This window comes from Dipodascopsis tothii (assembly GCF_038497935.1).
Source record: "Dipodascopsis tothii strain CBS 759.85 unplaced genomic scaffold V1510scaffold_11, whole genome shotgun sequence".
NCBI classification, from domain to species: Eukaryota; Fungi; Ascomycota; class Lipomycetes; order Lipomycetales; family Lipomycetaceae; genus Neoaidaea; species Neoaidaea tothii.
This window is the reverse complement of record NW_027117995.1, coordinates 53,123-70,054: the sequence shown is the minus strand read 5'-3', so window position 1 is coordinate 70,054 and position 16,932 is coordinate 53,123. Positions and strand designations below refer to the sequence as shown.

The following is a 16,932-nucleotide window of genomic DNA, read 5'->3' as shown; positions in this document are numbered from 1 at the left end:
ACCGTGCCAATTGATGCCGAATACATCTGCTACAACGGGGGTACCCGTGTCTGCCCGCTACTACCTTCCTCAGCGCCGGCCGCGGCGCGCCGTGGTCGCGCCGTGGGTAGTGCCGAGTATGGTAAACTTTAAATGCGATTAAAAAAACTAAATTAAAGAGCATCTTCAGGAAATGCTAAACCTTCTCTGCTGTATCCTGTACACTCAAACCGACGATAATAATGATTTTCCGACGATAGTCTCATACTTTAGCCAAATGCTCATAGAAGTAAAGCGAAAATTTTATTTACTCTATATCTTTAATAATTTTTTTTAATTTTTCCTAAAATTTTTGCTCTGTTTCTCTCGCACTAGCCATGATCCGCACCGTAAACTTTAATGCCATGGCAGTCTTTTAGGTTAACCCTCTATATTGTCGCCGTCGCATGTGCTCTTAGCATATATAACCAGACGGATCCTCGAGTTCGGGACGTGACGATTGATCAGACCAAGCAATCCCACCAACCTACTGCACTTTACCCGTGAGATCAGTGTGTTGACATCGTGATTGCGCGAAGACACGATTCAGACTTGAGTCTCTATCGCGTCCAGTACTCCAGGTTGGTCCTGACAGCGTTTGCTTAGCAGCGCAGTCTACTGTTGAACACTCTCTGCAGCATCAGATAGCCGCAGCCACGATCGGTGTTGTGACCCGCTTGGTGTCTTGTCTTGTCTCGAACGTGCAGCTGCCCGCGCCTCGACACTACGTCAGTGTTAAATTTAGAGCGCGCTCCTCGCGGTATATATCGACTGCCGCCACCCTCTCTACCGTGCGATGAAATACTTGCCGCAGTATCCGCTGTCGACTGCACCGAGTGCCAACATGCTCAGCCTCTCGGACGACGTCTCGTCGTTCTTGTGCTTTGACGACTATATGGCGCCGCAGAGCCCGCTGATAGCCGACCTTAGCATGAAGGAGTCAGCTGCACCGGCTGGTCTGTCACTGTTTACGGGTGACGCCGCCGACGCTGCCTCGCTGTCATTTGACTGGCCCTCCAAGGCCGATCTTCCGGGTCCGGCGAGCTCCAAGTGGCCGGGCGACTTGAACGCCAGCCTGAGCTCGCCTGTGCTGCCCGGTTACGGCCCGGCTGCGCCCGGTCTGGCTGACACCACCGAGACCCTGACCACGCCGGTGGCGCCAGTCTTCTCTTTTGCACCCTTTGGAGCTGCGCCGACGCAATTCGATGGATCGCTTCTCTTTACTCCTAACGGCAGCGCTGTCTCGAGCGCGGCCGCCAACGCACCCATCAGCTTGGGTCCGGTTGCCCCTGTCGGCATGCCCCTGAATATGGACATGTTTGGTGGTCTCGAGGGTTACGCAGCTTCGGTTGGCCTTGCCGGCGTCGAGCAGGCTAAGCGCGGCCGCCTGTCACACGATTTCTCATCGATCTCGTCGGTCGCCTCGTCAGCCCTGGGCTCGGAGTTCTCCACGCCGCCGTCATCGCCGTCGGTGCTCAACTACGCCAACAATATGCCTTTCCTGGTATCTTCGCTGCCGTCACCGCCCGGCCTGATCCGCTACGATGGATCATCGTCGGTGTCGTCGTCGTCATCGACCTCGTCGGCGTCGTCGCCGACATCCATGTCGGCTGGCGGTCTGTCGGCGTCGGCTGCGGCTTCGGCCGCTCACGGCGTGCGGTACGCGTCGCTCGTTCTTGGTGTTTCAGGGGCTGGTCCCACTGCGAACACGATGAACAAGCCGCGCACTATCCGCAAGCAGAGCGAGTCGCGCATCCCGCTGCCAGACTTGCACGCGCGTATGGGCCTGGCGCACGACCCTGAGGAGGCTCGTGCCCGCGAGCAGCACATTCTGCGCATTCTGCAGGAGCAGGGTTTCCCTCTGGGCGAGCGCACCTGGATCCGCGACACAGACGAGAAGGAGCGTCGCCGTGTGATTGAGGAGATCTACCGCCAGACCTACGACCTCTACGGCTACGAGCGGAATCTGCTCGAGGTCATTGCCCGGCGGGGTGCCTACTACTTGATGCAGGGCCGCCTGCGCCGCCTGCGTCGTTCGAAGAAGCACGCTAGCAAGCATGCGTCTGGCTCGAAGGCTGCGTCGCCCGAGCCGTCGCTGTCCGCGGACGTGTCTGCGGCGGCGTCGCCGGCGGCGTCGTCTGGTCCCTCGCAGGGGCCGTCGCCCGCTTCCGCGGCGGACGTCGAGAACACCGTCGACTTTGCTGCGGACGCCGCGACTTTTTCGCCCGCGGTGGCCTCGACTACAGCGACCAAGGCCGACCTGACTGGCATGGACTCGCTTGACGAGAATGATCTGGACGACCTTGACATCAACCTTGCTGACGAACTGGATTTGGCTGGTTCCGACCACTAGTCGGCAAGACTTTGCGCGTATGGGCCTGTGGCTCTGCGACGCTCATGATTTTGGCACAAAAAAAGACTGTACGGTGTGATTGGTTTGTTTTGAATATTACCTGTGCTATAGAGTGACTTGATGTGTACTACAACAGTTTCGATTCTCTTCCTCATTATGTACTAACATATATCTTATATCATTTGTTTGACGATTGTACTGGGTAGGTAAGGATTTTATTTTAATAAATGGCTTCACGAACACATGCGCTGTGCCTGGGATCCGGCCGGTGGCCGCCAGAGGTAGATCACTGCGGAGACAGCCGGGGATCGACCACGAGTTTCGGGCGGTTGAGCCGATGGGCTCGTCCGGGCGACGTGTTCACGACGTGGCCATTTTTGACCGGCGGGTGAAAGGTGTGCCGGCGGACGATCTGTTGCTCCGACCCGCGAAGCGCGCAGGCTGTCGACCCGCCAGCGCGGCCCGCCCACCTTGAGCGGCTGAGGGTACGGGCGAAAAGCGGGAAAAACTTGTGCGGGTCACAGCGGTGTGACCGGCGTCCCAGCGCGGACACAGTCGCGGCAGTCTTGAGCGCCCACGACCGGCCCCATCCCCAGCGCGGCGGCGGCGCTGCCGGGAGTCACATCGTCGCCACTGTCCCTTGCTGTTCCTGCGTCGGACCTGGCCCACCGTCGGCCACGACCCGGCTGGCACGGCAACCGTCAAGTTGGCATGGCAATTGACTTTCATCTGGCGCCGTGAACCTTGGCGCCTGGCTAGTGACCGATCGGCGTCGACCCGCCAGCTACATGGTAGCGCTTTACGGTCACCGGCAGGTTTACCAGCTAGCGCGTATCTCGAATTAACGCCCTCGCAGCCCGCTAGTCCATCATTGCGCACAATACGGGGACCAGGCTAACATTTGAGTTTTTCCACAGACCGAGAACCGTGCCTGTATTTAGAGTTCGTACCTCGTGTGTAGTGTCCACCGCAACGGAGTAGCCCGTCTGGGCAAGGTGCTGGAGCTTCGACAGAGAATAATCTTACTTGCATCATAGACACGCTAGCGTTGCTCGGGTTGGCCTATGGGTAACTGTCGTTGAATGCATGCCGAAAGGCGCGAGGCGTCGGTAACGCCGCGCAGAGCGCGGGGGAAGGGGCTGCCGGACACCATGCGGGCACCGAGCTGCGCACGCAGCGCAGCCGCACCGAACGGTGCCAGGCAGATGCCGGGCCTGAGGCCGACGCGCGCGCTGGTGGGCGTTATTTGCGCTCCGTACGTGGGCTACGTCTGGGCGAATATGAACGGGATGAGTAGCCTGGATCTGGCTGGTTCCAGAGACGCTACGACTAGCACGCTGTGATCGGCCGCCCAGGGCCGGGCCGTCGAAGCGCGCCGTGGACGGCGAGCGCGCCCTAAGCGGCTCGGATTGAGTTTGAGATTAGGTTTTGCTGGCGAGCGCATAAGGCTAGCATTGCGCATCAGGCTAGCGTAGGACCAGATGAGCAGTATTCGATCATCGGCATGCCAGCGACGTTGCTCGTCCCGGCTGAAATGCAGAGACAGAGCGCTGGCACACCGGAGCCCGGAGCCGGAGCGCTGGGCGCCGACATGGCCGCGCGTGGTTCCGGCCGTTCGCTGTCGGCGCTGCCAGCGAACGCGAGCACGCATCGCGACTACGGCGCGCTAGCCCGCCGGTTACCACCACCGGAACCCGTCCCCAGGCCACTTGCGCGTCCGGCTTGTGGCCGGCGTGCCACGGGGCCCCCATGGGCGGCCGGCGATCGCACCGCGCGCGCACGCGGCCTGCATCGACGACCTCGGCCCCCCCGGCTCGCACATGCAGGGCGGCGCCGCATGCACTGCGGCGCGGTACCTGGGCACACCGCCAAGACATGCCACTTGCGGCTACTCCATGTCTCACTCGTCGCCTGCATCGCGCAACCCTATGCACCTGCTTGAACCCAGCTAGCTGGATCCGCAGCTCCAGCCGCCGCACATCTGCCTGGGCACGTTCCACACCCGTTCGGTGCAGCGGCGCTCGTCAGCGTGCGTCGGGGCCGCGCGCCGCCGGCATTCGCATGCCCGCAGGTGAGACAATCCCTTCGCCCCCGCCCGTGCGCGAGCGGCGTGCAGGCGTGGCGCGTGCTGGCCGCGGCTCGGCCGCCGCCGGCCGACTGGTGCGCGGCACGGCTCGCGGGCCCTTGGCGGTCGTTTGTAACCGCTTGGAGCCTTTGAGCCGCATGCGGCGCTGTCGCCGTGTGGCGGTGTGGGTGCCTGCGCCTCGTGCCGGGCCGTGCCATGCCATCTGCCACGCCATCGGCCCCTCGCGCCGATCCGCGAGCCCAGTTTTGGGCTCTTCCGCGGTTACGCCTTAGTGCCACGCGAAGCGCCCGCGCATGTGCCGATGCCGGCCTGCATCCACGTGGCAGCGACTAGGCTAGGCCGGCGCTAGTCCGCGGCGCGGGATAAGCAGATTATCTAAACCATCGCCGGCGCCTACCCGCGGCTACTCTGGCCGTCTGCTGCCGAACGCGTCCGCATGGGGCCTGGTGCCTGTTCGCCAACCCTACCCCACGGCGGCTGCGCTAACCCTATTACCCGGCCTATGATTACCCGGCTATCGGCGTGCGGCTCGGCGCCTTCGACTGCCGCCCACAACCGTCCGGTCTACTCTCGACCGCACGACTCCGGCACCGACGGCGACCCTGACGCCCCGCATCTGTCCCTGACGAGAAAACCGGGTCCGTCGCGCTAGCCCCGACCCGTCCCCCCCGGCCCGAGCCGGTCCGACGATTACCGAGCCGACCGCACCCGCGGCTCGACTCTGCGAATGGACCAGCATTACCAGCGGCCCTACCCCGGTCTTGGCCCGGCGGACGCCGCGCCCGGCGCGTCCGCGGTGCCTGCCGGCCTGCCGACCGACGTCGCTGGCCACGGCGGCGTCAACGGTCATCCCAGCCATTTGGACGGCCATATCAACGGCCTGGCTGGATCGGGCGTGAGCCCGGTGGGCGCGCGCGCCGGCCAGATCGACCCCGGCAGCGGCCTGGCATCCTCGGGCACGTCTACGGCCGGCTACGACTCGTCCCGGCCGCCGTCCGGTCGCGAGAGTGACGAGGACGACGAAGACGCGCGCGCGTCGTCCGTTGGCAGCTCCCGCCAGGCGTTTCCATTCCGCCGCTCGTACAAGGCGTGTCTGCACTGCCGCGAGCGCAAGGTCAAGTGCGACCTTGGCAGCCTCGACAACCCGTCTGATCCGCCGTGCGCACGGTGCAAGCGCGAAGGCCGGCGCTGCGAGTTTCTGCCCAGCCGGCGCGGCGGCGCCAAAAACGTCCGCGCCGGCAAGGCCAAGGCAGTCCTCTACGAGGGCGCGGGCGCGGCTGCCGCGCGTGCTGCCGTGCCGCCGGCCGCCGGCTATCGCCGGCTGGCCGGCAGCGGCGGGCCCGACTCGATCATCAAGCAAAAGGACCTGTTGACGACGGCGGACGCGCTCAACATCCTGGCGCACGTCGCCGACACGGCCGAGGGCAAGGACCGCCGGGACGCCGACCATCTGTCGACGTTGCCGCAGCCGAAGCGGCTCAAGTCAGACCACGCGCCTGTGCGGCGCGCGTTTCGTACGGCCAAGCTGGCCTCGTTCGAGCCGATCCGGTCCGGCATCTTGACCGAGGAAGAGACAACGATCCTCGTCAACTTCTTCTTCGAGACGCTCCACCGGTTCCATCCGTACGTGCCGCCGGGGCTGCACCCGTTGACGAACCTGGCCGCGCATCCGATCCTGCTCGTGGCCATCCTGTCGATCGCGTCGCGGTACCATTCGCTGCCAGACGTGAGCTCGGCGGCCGTGTCGGCGGCCGAGTACGCGCCTGGCGCGCTCTCGCCCCGATCCAAGCAGGTCCACACGGCGATCTGGACGTACACAGAGTCGCTGATCTCGCGCACGGTGTGGGCCGAGGCCAGCCACGTCTCCATCGCGACCGTGGTCGCGTTTCTGCTGCTGTCCGAGTGGAACCCGCGGGCAGTGCACTTCAAGAACGGCGACTACGCCAACTCGGCCGACATCTCGGCCGCCAACGACGACGACAACAAGGGCGGCGACGACGCTGCCGGCGGCGGCTACCGCGGCTTTGCGGCCGCGCGGCGGTCGGACCGCATGGCCTGGCTGATGATCGGCACCGCCATCCGCCTCGCGCAGGACCTCAACCTGTTCAACAAGTGCCGCGAGATCTGCATCTCGTGCTTCTACGCCGACATCACGCTCGCGCTACGCCTCGGCCGGCCGTCGATGCTCTCGTACACGTTCCAGGAGACGCCGACGGTGATGTTCTCGACCATGGACAACGCCAAGATCGAGATCCTGCAGATCCTGTCGTTTGCGCACCAGTCGCTGTACTCGTCGCCGCAGTCGATGCACAAGATCCTCGACAGCGAGAGCTACCTGCCGCTGCTCAAGTACTTCCGGTCGAAGCTGCGGGCGTGGCACACCAAGTACAGCCCGCTGTTCCGCGAGAACGACATCGAGACCGAGACACTGCTGCTCGAGTTCCACCACGCCGAGCTATACATCTACTCGCTGGCGCTGTCGCCGCCGGGCCACCGGCAGGCGGACGAGTCGCTGGCGGAGCTGTACATTCTGTACGCGTACCAGGCGGCGATCCAGTGCGTGAACGTGATCAAGCGCGTGCACGGCATGGGGCAGCTCAAGTGGGCGCCGATCCGGTGGTTCATCCGGCTGGTGCACGTGGCCGTGTTCCTGGCCAAGGTGTTTGCGCTCGAGCGCGACCCGGACCGCGAGCGGCAGGTGGACATCATCCAGACGATCCGCGAGATGGCTACCGTGCTGCGGGCGTCGACGCCGGACGAGATCCACATGGCGACCAAGTACGCGGCTGCGCTGTGCCACCTGGTCAACCAGCTCGAGGCGAGCCTGATGAAGAAACAGGCCGAGGAAGAGGCCGCGCTGGCGGGTACGACCCCGGGGGGGACCCGGCTCGAGTCGTACTCGCCGGACGCGTCCGGACCGGGTCCGGCAGGTCCGCCGGACCGGGTCCCCGCGTCCGGCCACGCGGCGGCCGACGCCACGCCCGCGCCCGTCGCGCCAGCACCAGCCACGCCCGCGCCGCCGCACGTGCTGCCGGCGACGCCCGGCAACCTGCACGCGCTGGGCCTGGCCGACGGGCACGTGCTCGACGACGACGGCATGCAGCCGACCGTGCTGGCCGCCATGGACGACACCAAGTGGTTCATCGAGTCGTTCGGCATGGCCTTCGACGGCAACTACGCGCTCGACGACCCGGACCAGTTCACGGGCTCGTGGGCGTCGCCGGCGGACGGCGCGTTCGGCGAGGGCGCGCCGCCGATGATACCGTCCGACTCGGGCTACACGGACGACGGCGAGCGGGACTACGGCCACGGATACATGGCGGACATGGGCCTACCCGGTGGACTGGGCGTGGGCGGAGCGAACGGTGCCAACGGCATCGGCGGCGTCAACGGCGTCGGCAGCGTCAACGGCGCCAACAACGTCCACGGCGCCGGCAGCGTCGGCGGCCCAGGCCCGCCGTACGGGCTCTGAGCGCCTGCGCGCAGGCGCGCGGCCCTGCATTGTACGATAGACCACTGTATAATTATTAGGTCGGCAGGCGGTAGCGCCGTCCGCGTCGAGCGGATATCCAAAAGGCCTGTTCAGGCGCCCGGGAACGCCTCGTAGGACAGGTCCACGATCCTGAGCGTGCGAGGCATGCGGTTGAAGTAGTCGATGCCCGGGTACCGGAAGCCCTTGAGGCTCACAAACTCGAGCTCCGGGCACCCCTCGAGCTCGGGGTACCACGTCTTGTGGCGCTGCGGCGACAGCAGGTTCAGGTGTAGCGTCAGCCGACGCAGCGTCGCCGGCGGCCGCGACGCCAGGCTGCGCAGGCGCTCGGAAAACGTGAACGACTCGCACTTGAGCGTGTAGCACGCGTTCAGCACGCGCACCGCCCGGAACGTCGACAGAGTGAACGGGAAGTCCCAGTGGCAGTTGAAGATCGAGAGCTCGGTGACGGTGTCGAAGAGAACCGGGCTCGGCGCCGCGCTCGAGTAGTCGCGCGTGAGGTTCACAAACTCGAGCTTGAGCACGCGCACCGACCGAAACATGTGCAGGTCGTTGAGGTCAAACAGCACAGGCTTGGAGTTGCTCGACGAGCCGCGCAGCACGAGCTCCTCGACGTGCGCGTTCGGCGGCAGGTACCGCAGCCAGCGCGACGAGCCCGAGAGCGCGAGTTCTAGCCGCCGCAGGTTGGTGCACGCCCCGATGATCTCGCCGAGCATCTGCGTGCGGTGCCACTCGCCCCACGACGACGGCACGCCGATGCTGAACCGCTGGACGTACGGCACCACCGTCGCCAGCGACGTCTGTGTGATTTGGTTGCAGAAGACCTCGAGCTTGTCCCAGCTGGTCTCGATGTCGCGCATGATGTGCTTCAGGCCCTGCCGTCAGCACTGCCGCCGCAGCCACTCACCATCTGGTACAGCCGGCGGCAGGCGTACGCCAGTGGGCGCACGTCGCGCTCGGTCTCGTACACGAGCTCAAACACGCGGTCCACGATTTCCTCGGGCAGCCGCTCGATCGGGGCCGGGCCGGACCCACCGGCAGCGGCGCGCGCGCCCGCGCCCGCGCCGGTGGCGGCCGCCCCGTCGGCCGTGCTGCTGCCGGCCCACGATCGCTCGCCGTAGTCGACCGTGGCCATCGAGCCCGTCGGATGCTGTCGCAGGTCGTGTGCCGAAAGCGCCGTTGTCGGCGCCCACGTCGTCATTCTGGATGCGGCCTCTGGCGAGCTCGGGTTGCCGCAGACGGCGTCCAGTGCTGCGCCCGTGCCGTGCTGAGTGTGATGTACGTGATTGCTCGCGGGGTCGGCCAGGTATGACTGATGTTTGGATAAGAGCGCTATCGGCGATGGGCACACTCGCTTAAATCTGTTCGACTGGCTTGCACCGATCGGGCAGGTGACGGCCCAGATATGGCCTAAATATCTCCCGGCGGGTGCGGGCTAGCTTTGATCGGTATTTTGACTGCCGTTTGGGTCTACGCGTCGGTTGGGAGTCGGGTGTCTGGGCCGGGCGCGAGCCGCACCCGGCGCGGCTCACCGGCGCCGGCCCGGCCGCCCAGCCACCGTGGCGTGCGCCACTGCACGTTGGCATGATGTATTGTGACGCGTGTCTCGTGCTACCCGACGGCTACCCGACGTGCGGCTCGTGCGGCTCGTGCGGCTCGTCCGTCCGCCCGCCTGCACCGCCCGCACCGCCAGCACCGCCGCGCCTGCACGAGCTCACACATCGATCTTCAGGTTGAAGTCCACGTAGCCCGCCGACTGGTGGATGCTGCTCGTCGAGTACACGTCGATCTCCGGCGTCAGGTACGAGTGGATGTTCTTCTCGCTCAGTCCACCCGAGCACTCGAGCAGGAACGACCGCTGGCCCGCCCACTTGGCCTTGATGCTCGCTGCGGCCACGCGCAGCGAGTCGCCCTCGAAGTTGTCGAGCATGATCACGTCTGCGCCGGCCGCAATCGCTTCGTTGGCCTCGTCCTCGCTCTGGCACTCGACCTCGATCTTGGTCGAGAACCCGCACGCGTACCGGGCCTTGGTCACGGCCTCGGTGATCGATCCCGTCGACCACACGTGGTTGTCTTTGAGCATGACCATCGTAGACAGACTGTAGCGATGCATGTCGGCGCCGCCGACCAGCATGGCGTACTTTTCGACCCGACGGAAGCCCGGCGTCGTCTTGCGTGTGCCCGCGATGATGCCCTCGTAGCCGGCCGCGCGCGCCAGCTCCACGATGCGCCGCGACTTGGTCGCGATGCCGGCCGCGCGCGCCACAATGTTCAGCGCTGTGCGCTCCGCCAGCAGGATGTTGCGCACCGGCCCGGAGACCTTGGCCACGGGCACCTTCTTGCCCGCCGGCACGTCGATGTACGTGCCCTCGGCAACCAGCCACTCGACCTTGACGCCGCACTGGTCAAAGACCTCCTGGGCGAACGGCACGCCGGCGAGGACGCCCTGGCGTCAGTCGGAACTGCCGCCCACTTACCGACTGCTTGCAGTTCATCGTCGCCGTTTTCGGCTCGCTGCCGACGACAAACCCACCGACGTCGAACGCGGGCACGTCCTCGGTCAGGTAACGGGTCACGTCGGTCTTCCACTCGCCGTTCTGCGGGAGGAGGTCGCTGTACTGGATGCTCATCTTGATCTGATGAAAAGATTTCGACGGTTACTGACGGTTTTTTGCGTTTTTAGTCAACATCCCATCGCCGGTCGGCCGATCCCGGCCTCGCCCGACGGCTGCGTGCTGGTGCACGACAGAACGGGTTTTGACGGGTGTGTGAGCAGGCACTGGCGCTGGACACTATGGGGATTGGCCGTGGCCAGCGGCCGGCAGCGACCATCTACGTAGAGAGCTGGGCGGCCGTCGACGGTCCTACGCGACCCGCGGCGCTCCTGAGCGGGCCCCGGCATTGCGGCGCCCCTCAGCGGTCTCGGCGCTGTGGCAGCCCCGGCCAATGACTGCCGCCGGCTGCTGATCTCTGCCGCGGCAACGGCCGCCGCGCGTTGGGTCGGTGGACCCGGTCCGTCTTGGCCGGACTCGACCCCGCGTTTGGCCGTCGGCTGGCCCGCGCGCACATCAGCCCCCCACGGCGCGCCGGGTGCCATCGGCCTCCGGGTGTCATCGGGCGCCGGGTGCCATCAGGCAGCGGGTGCCACCGGGAGCGCGCGACACCAGCCACTGTGCCACGCAGCTCCCGGTTCACGGGTCGCTCCTGCGCACTACTGCCTCCGCATGCACGTCGTGCAGACACTAACCCGTATTTCAGTTCGAGCACCCAGCTCTCCGGCTCGCAACTCCAGCTGCACTGGCCCGCGTGCTCTCGCCGGGCGTCTCGGCTACTCGCTGCGTCGGCGGATGCGGCTGACAGGCCGCCCGGCCCGCCCGGAAAAGCTACCAGTCGCGCTACGCATTATCCATCTTCCGACCGCTAAGTGCCGCTTGGCCCGGCACAAGCTCGGCCGGATGTCGGCCGTGGCGCGGCCAGGTCCAGTGCACTGGTTGCGTCCAGGGCACAACTCTCGATCGACGGGGCGATTATGTCATACATTTTGTGCAGCACTAACACCGATACTTAACGGTTCATTCACCTTTGTCCCTACATTGTACTTCCAACCGAACCCAGGTGAGTGTCTGTCGCCGCCGCGCACAGGAGAGTCGCGGACATGCACCGGCGGCCCGGCGGCCGGCCAACGCCCCGGGCAGCCGAGCAATGGCCGCCACGCCAGCCGGGAACTCGACCCGCTCGATTCCTTCGGCTCGGCGCCCACTCGGCGCCCGCGCCCGTCTCGGACCAGCTGACGCCGCAGTCGCCATGGCCACCCCCAAGTGTTTTATCGCCCGCCACGGCGAGACCGAGTGGTCCAAGTCTGGCCAGCACACGTCGCGGACGGACCTGCCGCTGACGGCGCACGGCGAGAAGTGCGTCAAGCACACCGGGCTGGCGCTTGTCGGCCTCGACCGGCTGATCAACCCCGAAAGCCTGCTGCACGTGTTCGTGTCGCCGCGCGCGCGCGCGCAGCACACGGTCCGCCTCCTACTCGGCGAGAACTTCGACTCGGTCGCCGACCGGCTGACGACGGACGAGCGTGTTCGCGAGTGGGAGTACGGCGACTACGAGGGATTGCTCACCAAGGACATTCGGGCGCTGCGCAAGTCGCACGGCCTAATCGAGACCTCGGACGGCGAGGTCGGCCGCGCGTGGGAGATCTGGAAGGACGGCTGCGAGAACGGCGAGTCGCCGGAGGAGATCGTCGAGCGCATGGACTCGGTCATTGCCGACATCCAGGAAATGCAGCGCAAGGCCATGGTCGAGACGCCCGACCGGACGGACGTGCTGGTCGTGGCGCACGGCCACATCCTGCGGTCGTTTGCGACCCGCTGGGTTAAGCGCACGCTGCTCGAGAACCCGCGCTTTGTCCTCGACGCCGGCGGAGTCGGCGTCCTGAGCTACGAGCACAACAGCATCGACGAGCCCGCCATCGTCCTCGGCGGCTCGTTCACTGTCCCCGAGTAGGCCTGCGGCCGGTTGATAGAGCGAATAAACGAAAACTCCAGATCCTATCCAATTGGCTTATAAATACAGTGTACATTCCATCCGTGTCGGTCACCGGTGAGCAAGTCATGCAAAAGAGTGGGGCTCCGCGGCGGCGTCGATGACGTCCGCCGACGGCGCCGTGGGCTGCGGCTGCAGCGTCCAGTACGCGGGCGCGGCGTCATGGTCGCCGTCGCCGTCGTCGTCGACCTGCGGCGTGCTCTCGAGCGCGGCCAGCCGGGCGTGCTCGCGCTCGAGCTTGTCGTGGGGCGCAGCCGACTCCGGCGAGGCGCCGGCGGGGCCGCGGCTGGGGCCAGCCTCGCCGTCGGCTGCGTCCGGGACGCCGTAAGGCACGGGCGGGTCGTAAGGTGCGGACGGGTCGTATGGGGCGGACGGCGCGGTCGGGTCGTAGGGCGCGGATGGGTCGTATGGGACAGACGGGTCGTACTCGGACGGGTCGTAGGACGCGGACGGGTCGTAGGGTGCGGACGGGTCGTAGGGCGCGGACGGGTCGTACTGCGCCGGATCGTACTCGGACGGGTCGTACGACATCGGCCGACTCGTCGGGTCGTAGCTGCCCGCCGCATCCGCCGGGTCGTATGGCGCCGACGGCGCCGTCGGCTCGTACTGGCTCGCTCTTGCGCTCGCACTCTCGACCGCTATCCCCGGTGGCACTGACGGCAACAGCGCGGCCTCGTGCTGCGCCATCAACTCCTTCTCGGACAGCGCCTGCAGCGGAACCGCCGCGACCGCCGGCGGCGGCGCCGATCCGTCGTGCGCATAATCGGCTGACGGTACCGACGGCTCGTACGCGCTGTCTGTCGGCACCAGCGAGCCACTGCTGTAGGACGCGTGTGCCGGGTGGGGCGGCGGCGGAGCATCGTCGGGGATCTGGGTGTATAGCAAGGATGCATCGGAGGACGCCAGCGACGCAGAATACTGCTGCTGGTCGAGAGTGGGCGACGACCGTGTCGACGGCGGTGTGACTGCTGTCGGAGCCACGACCGCCGCCGGGCTGTAGGAACGGTCGGATGTGGACGCCTGAGGCGCAGCCGCCGCTGTTGCAGGCTGCGCAGAGGTTGTCGACGGCGATGCCGTCACTGTTTTCTGCGGCGGCAGCCGGCGCTCGGTGCCAATGACCACCTCTGTCCACAGACTAACCACGCCCTTGACGCGCTTGAGATTGTCTGTGTCAAGAAACTGGCCCGCCAGGCGATGATTGACGCCACCGCCGACCAGTGGCACGTCGACCTTGCCTGACAGGTCCAGCACGACCTCGATGCAGTACTTGAACACCACCAGTGGGTATTCCTCTATGGTCGGAAAGAGGTCTGCTGGAATGCGCAGTGTGCTTGTAACAGTCGTTTGCAGCGTGCCGCTGTCGATATAAAGCGGCACCACGTTCTGGACGAGGTCCTTCCGGAACGTCACCGGCTCCAGCTCGTTCTGCGTCAGCACACGGCTGATACGCAGAAACGTGACGGTGATGCCTGCGACGTTCTGAACCTCGCGTATGTGTCGCACCGTGATCTTCACGGGCAAAATCTCGCCGCGGAGGTAGCCCTTGGATGGCACGTCCACGACGGCCGTGACCAGACCCCGCTCGCGCTTATTTTTCTTCATCTCGACCTCGACCATGACTGGCCGTGGCGGCGGCAGCAGCGACAGGTTGAGCGGGACCTGCACCGCGATGGCCTTCTTGCACGTCGTCGGCGGAAACGGCCCTGGTCGCCGGTGAATCGCTGTGAGCGTGTAGGTAATGTTGCCCTTTTCGAACTCGAGCGACGAGACCAGGCCCGACGCTGGCAGGTCGACGACGAACGCAAACGTGTGCTCGCCCTTGGGCATTTTTGGCGCCACCAGCGCCGGTGCAGCGGCCGTGTGGTGGTCGGCGTCGGCGTCAGTCGCCGACGCCGACGACGAAGACGGCGACAGCTGCGGCGACGGCCCGTCGGCCTCAAGGTCGTCCAGGTCAGTGCCGTCGTCCTGCCCCCACAGCACAACCTCCTCGCGGCAGAGCACGCGGCGGAAGGGCGCGCCCATCACGGCGCTGCGGATCGTCAGTTGCCCGACCAGCCGCAGCTTGAGCACGGTGGTCTTGAACGGCTTGCGGATATCGAGGATCACATTGCCTGGGGTCAGACCAGAGTCGTGGCCAGCGTACCTTGAATGGAGTCGCCTGGAGCCCAGACGCGGTGGGGCTCAGCCAAGTCGATGTAGAACTCCTCGAGCCCGGATAACGGGTTGGAGATGGACGAAAACGACGGCTTGAGCCGCGATAGCGCCTTCTTCATGATGGCGACGGCCACTGGCAGAGGCTCCCGGCGTGCCGCAGGCGTGAGCTACGCCAGAGTAGCGAGCACAGCCGGGGGGCCCGCCTGCCGGGCCGGCGGGAACGCTCGTGCGGCCGGCGAGGCTGACACGGGCGCGGGCTTGTTCGCGCCTTGACAAGCTGACACGCGCAGAACGCGCGCCTGTAGGTACCTGCGGATGGTTCCTGGAACCTGCCTCTGCGTCTGGCACTTGCAGCGTGGTGTTGCGGCCGTGGACGCCCGAGGTATCGTGGATGGGGTGCTGCGGCGATGTTTGCTGGACGCTCGAAATCGTCAAAATCCCGGTGTGGTCGTCACTGTCTGCGGTGGGACTAGAATAAATTCGAGGGGCACTTGCTTGGCCGTAAGTGTCACCCCAGATCTATAAATGAGGGCACATCAGCGTGTCTGTTTCGGACGCCAGTGCTTGGTGCAGGCTAAGCTTTTCCTTGGACTGGCTCCGGCACGCTAGTCGGGATGACAAGCATACGCTGGGGCGTATGCGGCAGGTGCAGGACTGCGCTGACGCGACGAGCGCTCGGCGAGACAGGACCAGGGGGGTGCCGGGCCCGGTGGGGCCTTAGCACATCCGTAGGAGGCTAGAGTATCATGCATGAGTGCATGCATACGGCATGCATAGCCTATAACTCGCCTCTAGCGGTCGCATAGATGACGAGCTAGTCCTGCTTTGGGCTTCCTTCACCGGTGCGGAGTGTAGGGAGGCGCAGGGGGGCACGCTTCGCGGACAGGCAGCCGCCCTAGCCGCTCCGGCCGGCGGGGCCGACGACCTCGCGTTGCGCCCGTTGTGCCCGCTAACACTGATGGGATCCACCGTGCTGCGTCTACTGAGACCGCAGAACATACGCCTGCCCCGGGCAGCGGAGGTGCGTTTGGGCGACGCCGCCTGGTGACCGCCCCGCCGAGAACAGGATGACGACGCGTGCGGATTCCACCACTGCAGCCAAGGCCTGCCGTCAGTCGGCAACTCTTGGCTCGAATAGACAGGCCCTCTTTGCTTACCACAACCGGTCATCGACGACACCCGCACAGACTAGTAGCGGCCTGGAACCGAACTGGAAACCGGGACAGTGCGCAAATGAAACCCAGCACCTATATCGGGCTCGCACTGCCAAGCCGCTTGACAGATCTCTGAGCGCTTCTGAGACGTGTCCTCTATAGGTCCGCAAGGTGCCACTCGCATGGAAGTGCTCCGCAGAAGACCGACGCTCCGTTCCGCCACTGCTCTACGTAGTCACAAAGCTGGCAGATGTGGCTCAAGTGATGGTAGCAAGGTGGTCACCCCGCCGGACACCGCCAAGGGCCGGCCGGCAGCGGAGCATCCGCGCGAGCCGGCCCTTGCCGATGTAACTGGGCCGCCAGACGGACCGTCGGCTCGCGCATCGGCATGTGTGCCGGCCCGATGGCGGCCACGGTTGCGTCATAGTCGGCGACGCGAACAGTCTGCCGCTGCAGGAACGCAGGACCATTTTGGTCCGGCAGCCGTGGCCGGTGCGGCTCAAGTCCCCCCACCTTCGGCGCCGAGAGTAATATCCGACTCGGATGTGTCGGGCGGTACCGGGCGCCGGCCGCTAGTCGTCGGGCCGACGCGTGCGGCTCGGGTCCGGACGCATCGCCGATCTTGTAGCTCCGGGCATCGTCTAGTGCCCGCAGCCGATGGGCCTAGCAAGGCTCCGCTGCTGGCTGGACCGCGCAAGTTTTGCGTCTGCGACGGGCGCCAGGAACGCGCGGACCTCGCCAGGAACGCGTTGGCAGCGTGTACCAGCGACCGGCGTGTGATCCGGCAGCTACAGGCGGAGGACGCTACATTAACGGCATCGACACCTCATCCACGGCGGCGCCGCCAAGCGTGTAGCGGCGTCTGGCCACCTGCGGCACCTACGTCCCGCTACTCGCCGCGTTGACTGCAGCGGTCACCAGACTGTGGTGTTGGACTGCACTGGCTGCAGGATGCTCTGCTTAGTAAAGCTCGCAGCGCAGCGCGCTGCTGTGCGCTGCGACAAGACCACGCGATCACGCCGACGGCGGCCGCCGCAGCCAGTGCGGCGCTACTATCACGACAGCTGAGACGCTGGTGTGCCACGCCGGCGGCTGTGTGGGCACTACCAAATAGTACTGCGTCATCCGCGGC

At 65.7% G+C, this 16,932-nt stretch overlaps 7 protein-coding genes across 7 annotated transcripts; 4 read left to right on the top strand and 3 right to left on the bottom strand.

Annotated features, from left to right (window-relative positions):
* Window positions 1-404: 404 nt before the first annotated feature.
* Window positions 405-2,585, top strand: V1510DRAFT_106434 (uncharacterized protein). The gene is made up of 3 exons (XM_066930220.1): window positions 405-599; window positions 633-2,439; window positions 2,508-2,585. Exon 2 carries the CDS (start codon window positions 815-817, stop codon window positions 2,369-2,371), a length of 1,557 nt encoding a protein of 518 aa, XP_066789485.1. The 5' UTR covers window positions 405-599; window positions 633-814; the 3' UTR covers window positions 2,372-2,439; window positions 2,508-2,585.
* A 1,661-nt stretch (window positions 2,586-4,246) lies between these two features.
* Window positions 4,247-7,972, top strand: V1510DRAFT_447973 (uncharacterized protein; the record flags this gene model as incomplete). Its single annotated transcript, XM_066935761.1, has 2 exons — window positions 4,247-4,717; window positions 5,203-7,972. The coding sequence occupies 2 exons, from the start codon at window positions 4,247-4,249 to the stop codon at window positions 7,927-7,929; spliced, it is 3,198 nt and encodes a 1,065-aa protein (XP_066789484.1). The 3' UTR covers window positions 7,930-7,972.
* Window positions 7,973-8,039: 67 nt separating this feature from the next.
* Window positions 8,040-8,986, bottom strand: V1510DRAFT_392940 (uncharacterized protein; the record flags this gene model as incomplete). The annotated part of the gene is made up of 2 exons (XM_066931805.1): window positions 8,855-8,986; window positions 8,040-8,822 (listed from the first exon to the last, which is right to left on the bottom strand). Exons 1-2 carry the CDS (start codon window positions 8,855-8,857, stop codon window positions 8,040-8,042), a joined length of 786 nt encoding a protein of 261 aa, XP_066789483.1. The 5' UTR covers window positions 8,858-8,986.
* A 597-nt stretch (window positions 8,987-9,583) lies between these two features.
* Window positions 9,584-10,789, bottom strand: V1510DRAFT_447972 (uncharacterized protein). Its single transcript, XM_066935760.1, has 2 exons — window positions 10,425-10,789; window positions 9,584-10,393 (listed from the first exon to the last, which is right to left on the bottom strand). Exons 1-2 carry the CDS (start codon window positions 10,575-10,577, stop codon window positions 9,662-9,664), a joined length of 885 nt encoding a protein of 294 aa, XP_066789482.1. The 5' UTR covers window positions 10,578-10,789; the 3' UTR covers window positions 9,584-9,661.
* A 327-nt stretch (window positions 10,790-11,116) lies between these two features.
* Window positions 11,117-12,537, top strand: V1510DRAFT_415193 (histidine phosphatase superfamily). Its single transcript, XM_066933550.1, has 2 exons — window positions 11,117-11,562; window positions 11,747-12,537. The coding sequence occupies exons 1-2, from the start codon at window positions 11,172-11,174 to the stop codon at window positions 12,451-12,453; spliced, it is 1,098 nt and encodes a 365-aa protein (XP_066789481.1). The 5' UTR covers window positions 11,117-11,171; the 3' UTR covers window positions 12,454-12,537.
* V1510DRAFT_106218 (uncharacterized protein) lies at window positions 12,506-14,863 on the bottom strand. Its single transcript, XM_066930218.1, has 2 exons — window positions 14,636-14,863; window positions 12,506-14,603 (listed from the first exon to the last, which is right to left on the bottom strand). Exons 1-2 carry the CDS (start codon window positions 14,763-14,765, stop codon window positions 12,559-12,561), a joined length of 2,175 nt encoding a protein of 724 aa, XP_066789480.1. The 5' UTR covers window positions 14,766-14,863; the 3' UTR covers window positions 12,506-12,558.
* Window positions 14,864-15,696: 833 nt separating this feature from the next.
* V1510DRAFT_106225 (uncharacterized protein) lies at window positions 15,697-16,931 on the top strand. Its single transcript, XM_066930219.1, has one exon. It carries the CDS (start codon window positions 15,983-15,985, stop codon window positions 16,703-16,705), a length of 723 nt encoding a protein of 240 aa, XP_066789479.1. The 5' UTR covers window positions 15,697-15,982; the 3' UTR covers window positions 16,706-16,931.
* The last annotated feature ends 1 nt before the right edge of the window (window position 16,932 follows it).

Coding starts and splice junctions, on each gene's coding strand:
- V1510DRAFT_106218 (XM_066930218.1), bottom strand. CDS start 14,765: ATGAAGAAGGCGCTATCGCGGCTCAAGCCGTCGTTTTCGTCCATCTCC. Junction 14,604..14,635: donor TCCAGGCGACTCCATTCAAG/GTACGCTGGCCA, acceptor GTCTGACCCCAG/GCAATGTGATCCTCGATATC.
- V1510DRAFT_106434 (XM_066930220.1), top strand. CDS start 815: ATGAAATACTTGCCGCAGTATCCGCTGTCGACTGCACCGAGTGCCAAC.
- V1510DRAFT_447972 (XM_066935760.1), bottom strand. CDS start 10,577: ATGAGCATCCAGTACAGCGACCTCCTCCCGCAGAACGGCGAGTGGAAG. Junction 10,394..10,424: donor CGATGAACTGCAAGCAGTCG/GTAAGTGGGCGG, acceptor GACTGACGCCAG/GGCGTCCTCGCCGGCGTGCC.
- V1510DRAFT_106225 (XM_066930219.1), top strand. CDS start 15,983: ATGGAAGTGCTCCGCAGAAGACCGACGCTCCGTTCCGCCACTGCTCTA.
- V1510DRAFT_415193 (XM_066933550.1), top strand. CDS start 11,172: ATGCACGTCGTGCAGACACTAACCCGTATTTCAGTTCGAGCACCCAGC. Junction 11,563..11,746: donor GTACTTCCAACCGAACCCAG/GTGAGTGTCTGT, acceptor CTGACGCCGCAG/TCGCCATGGCCACCCCCAAG.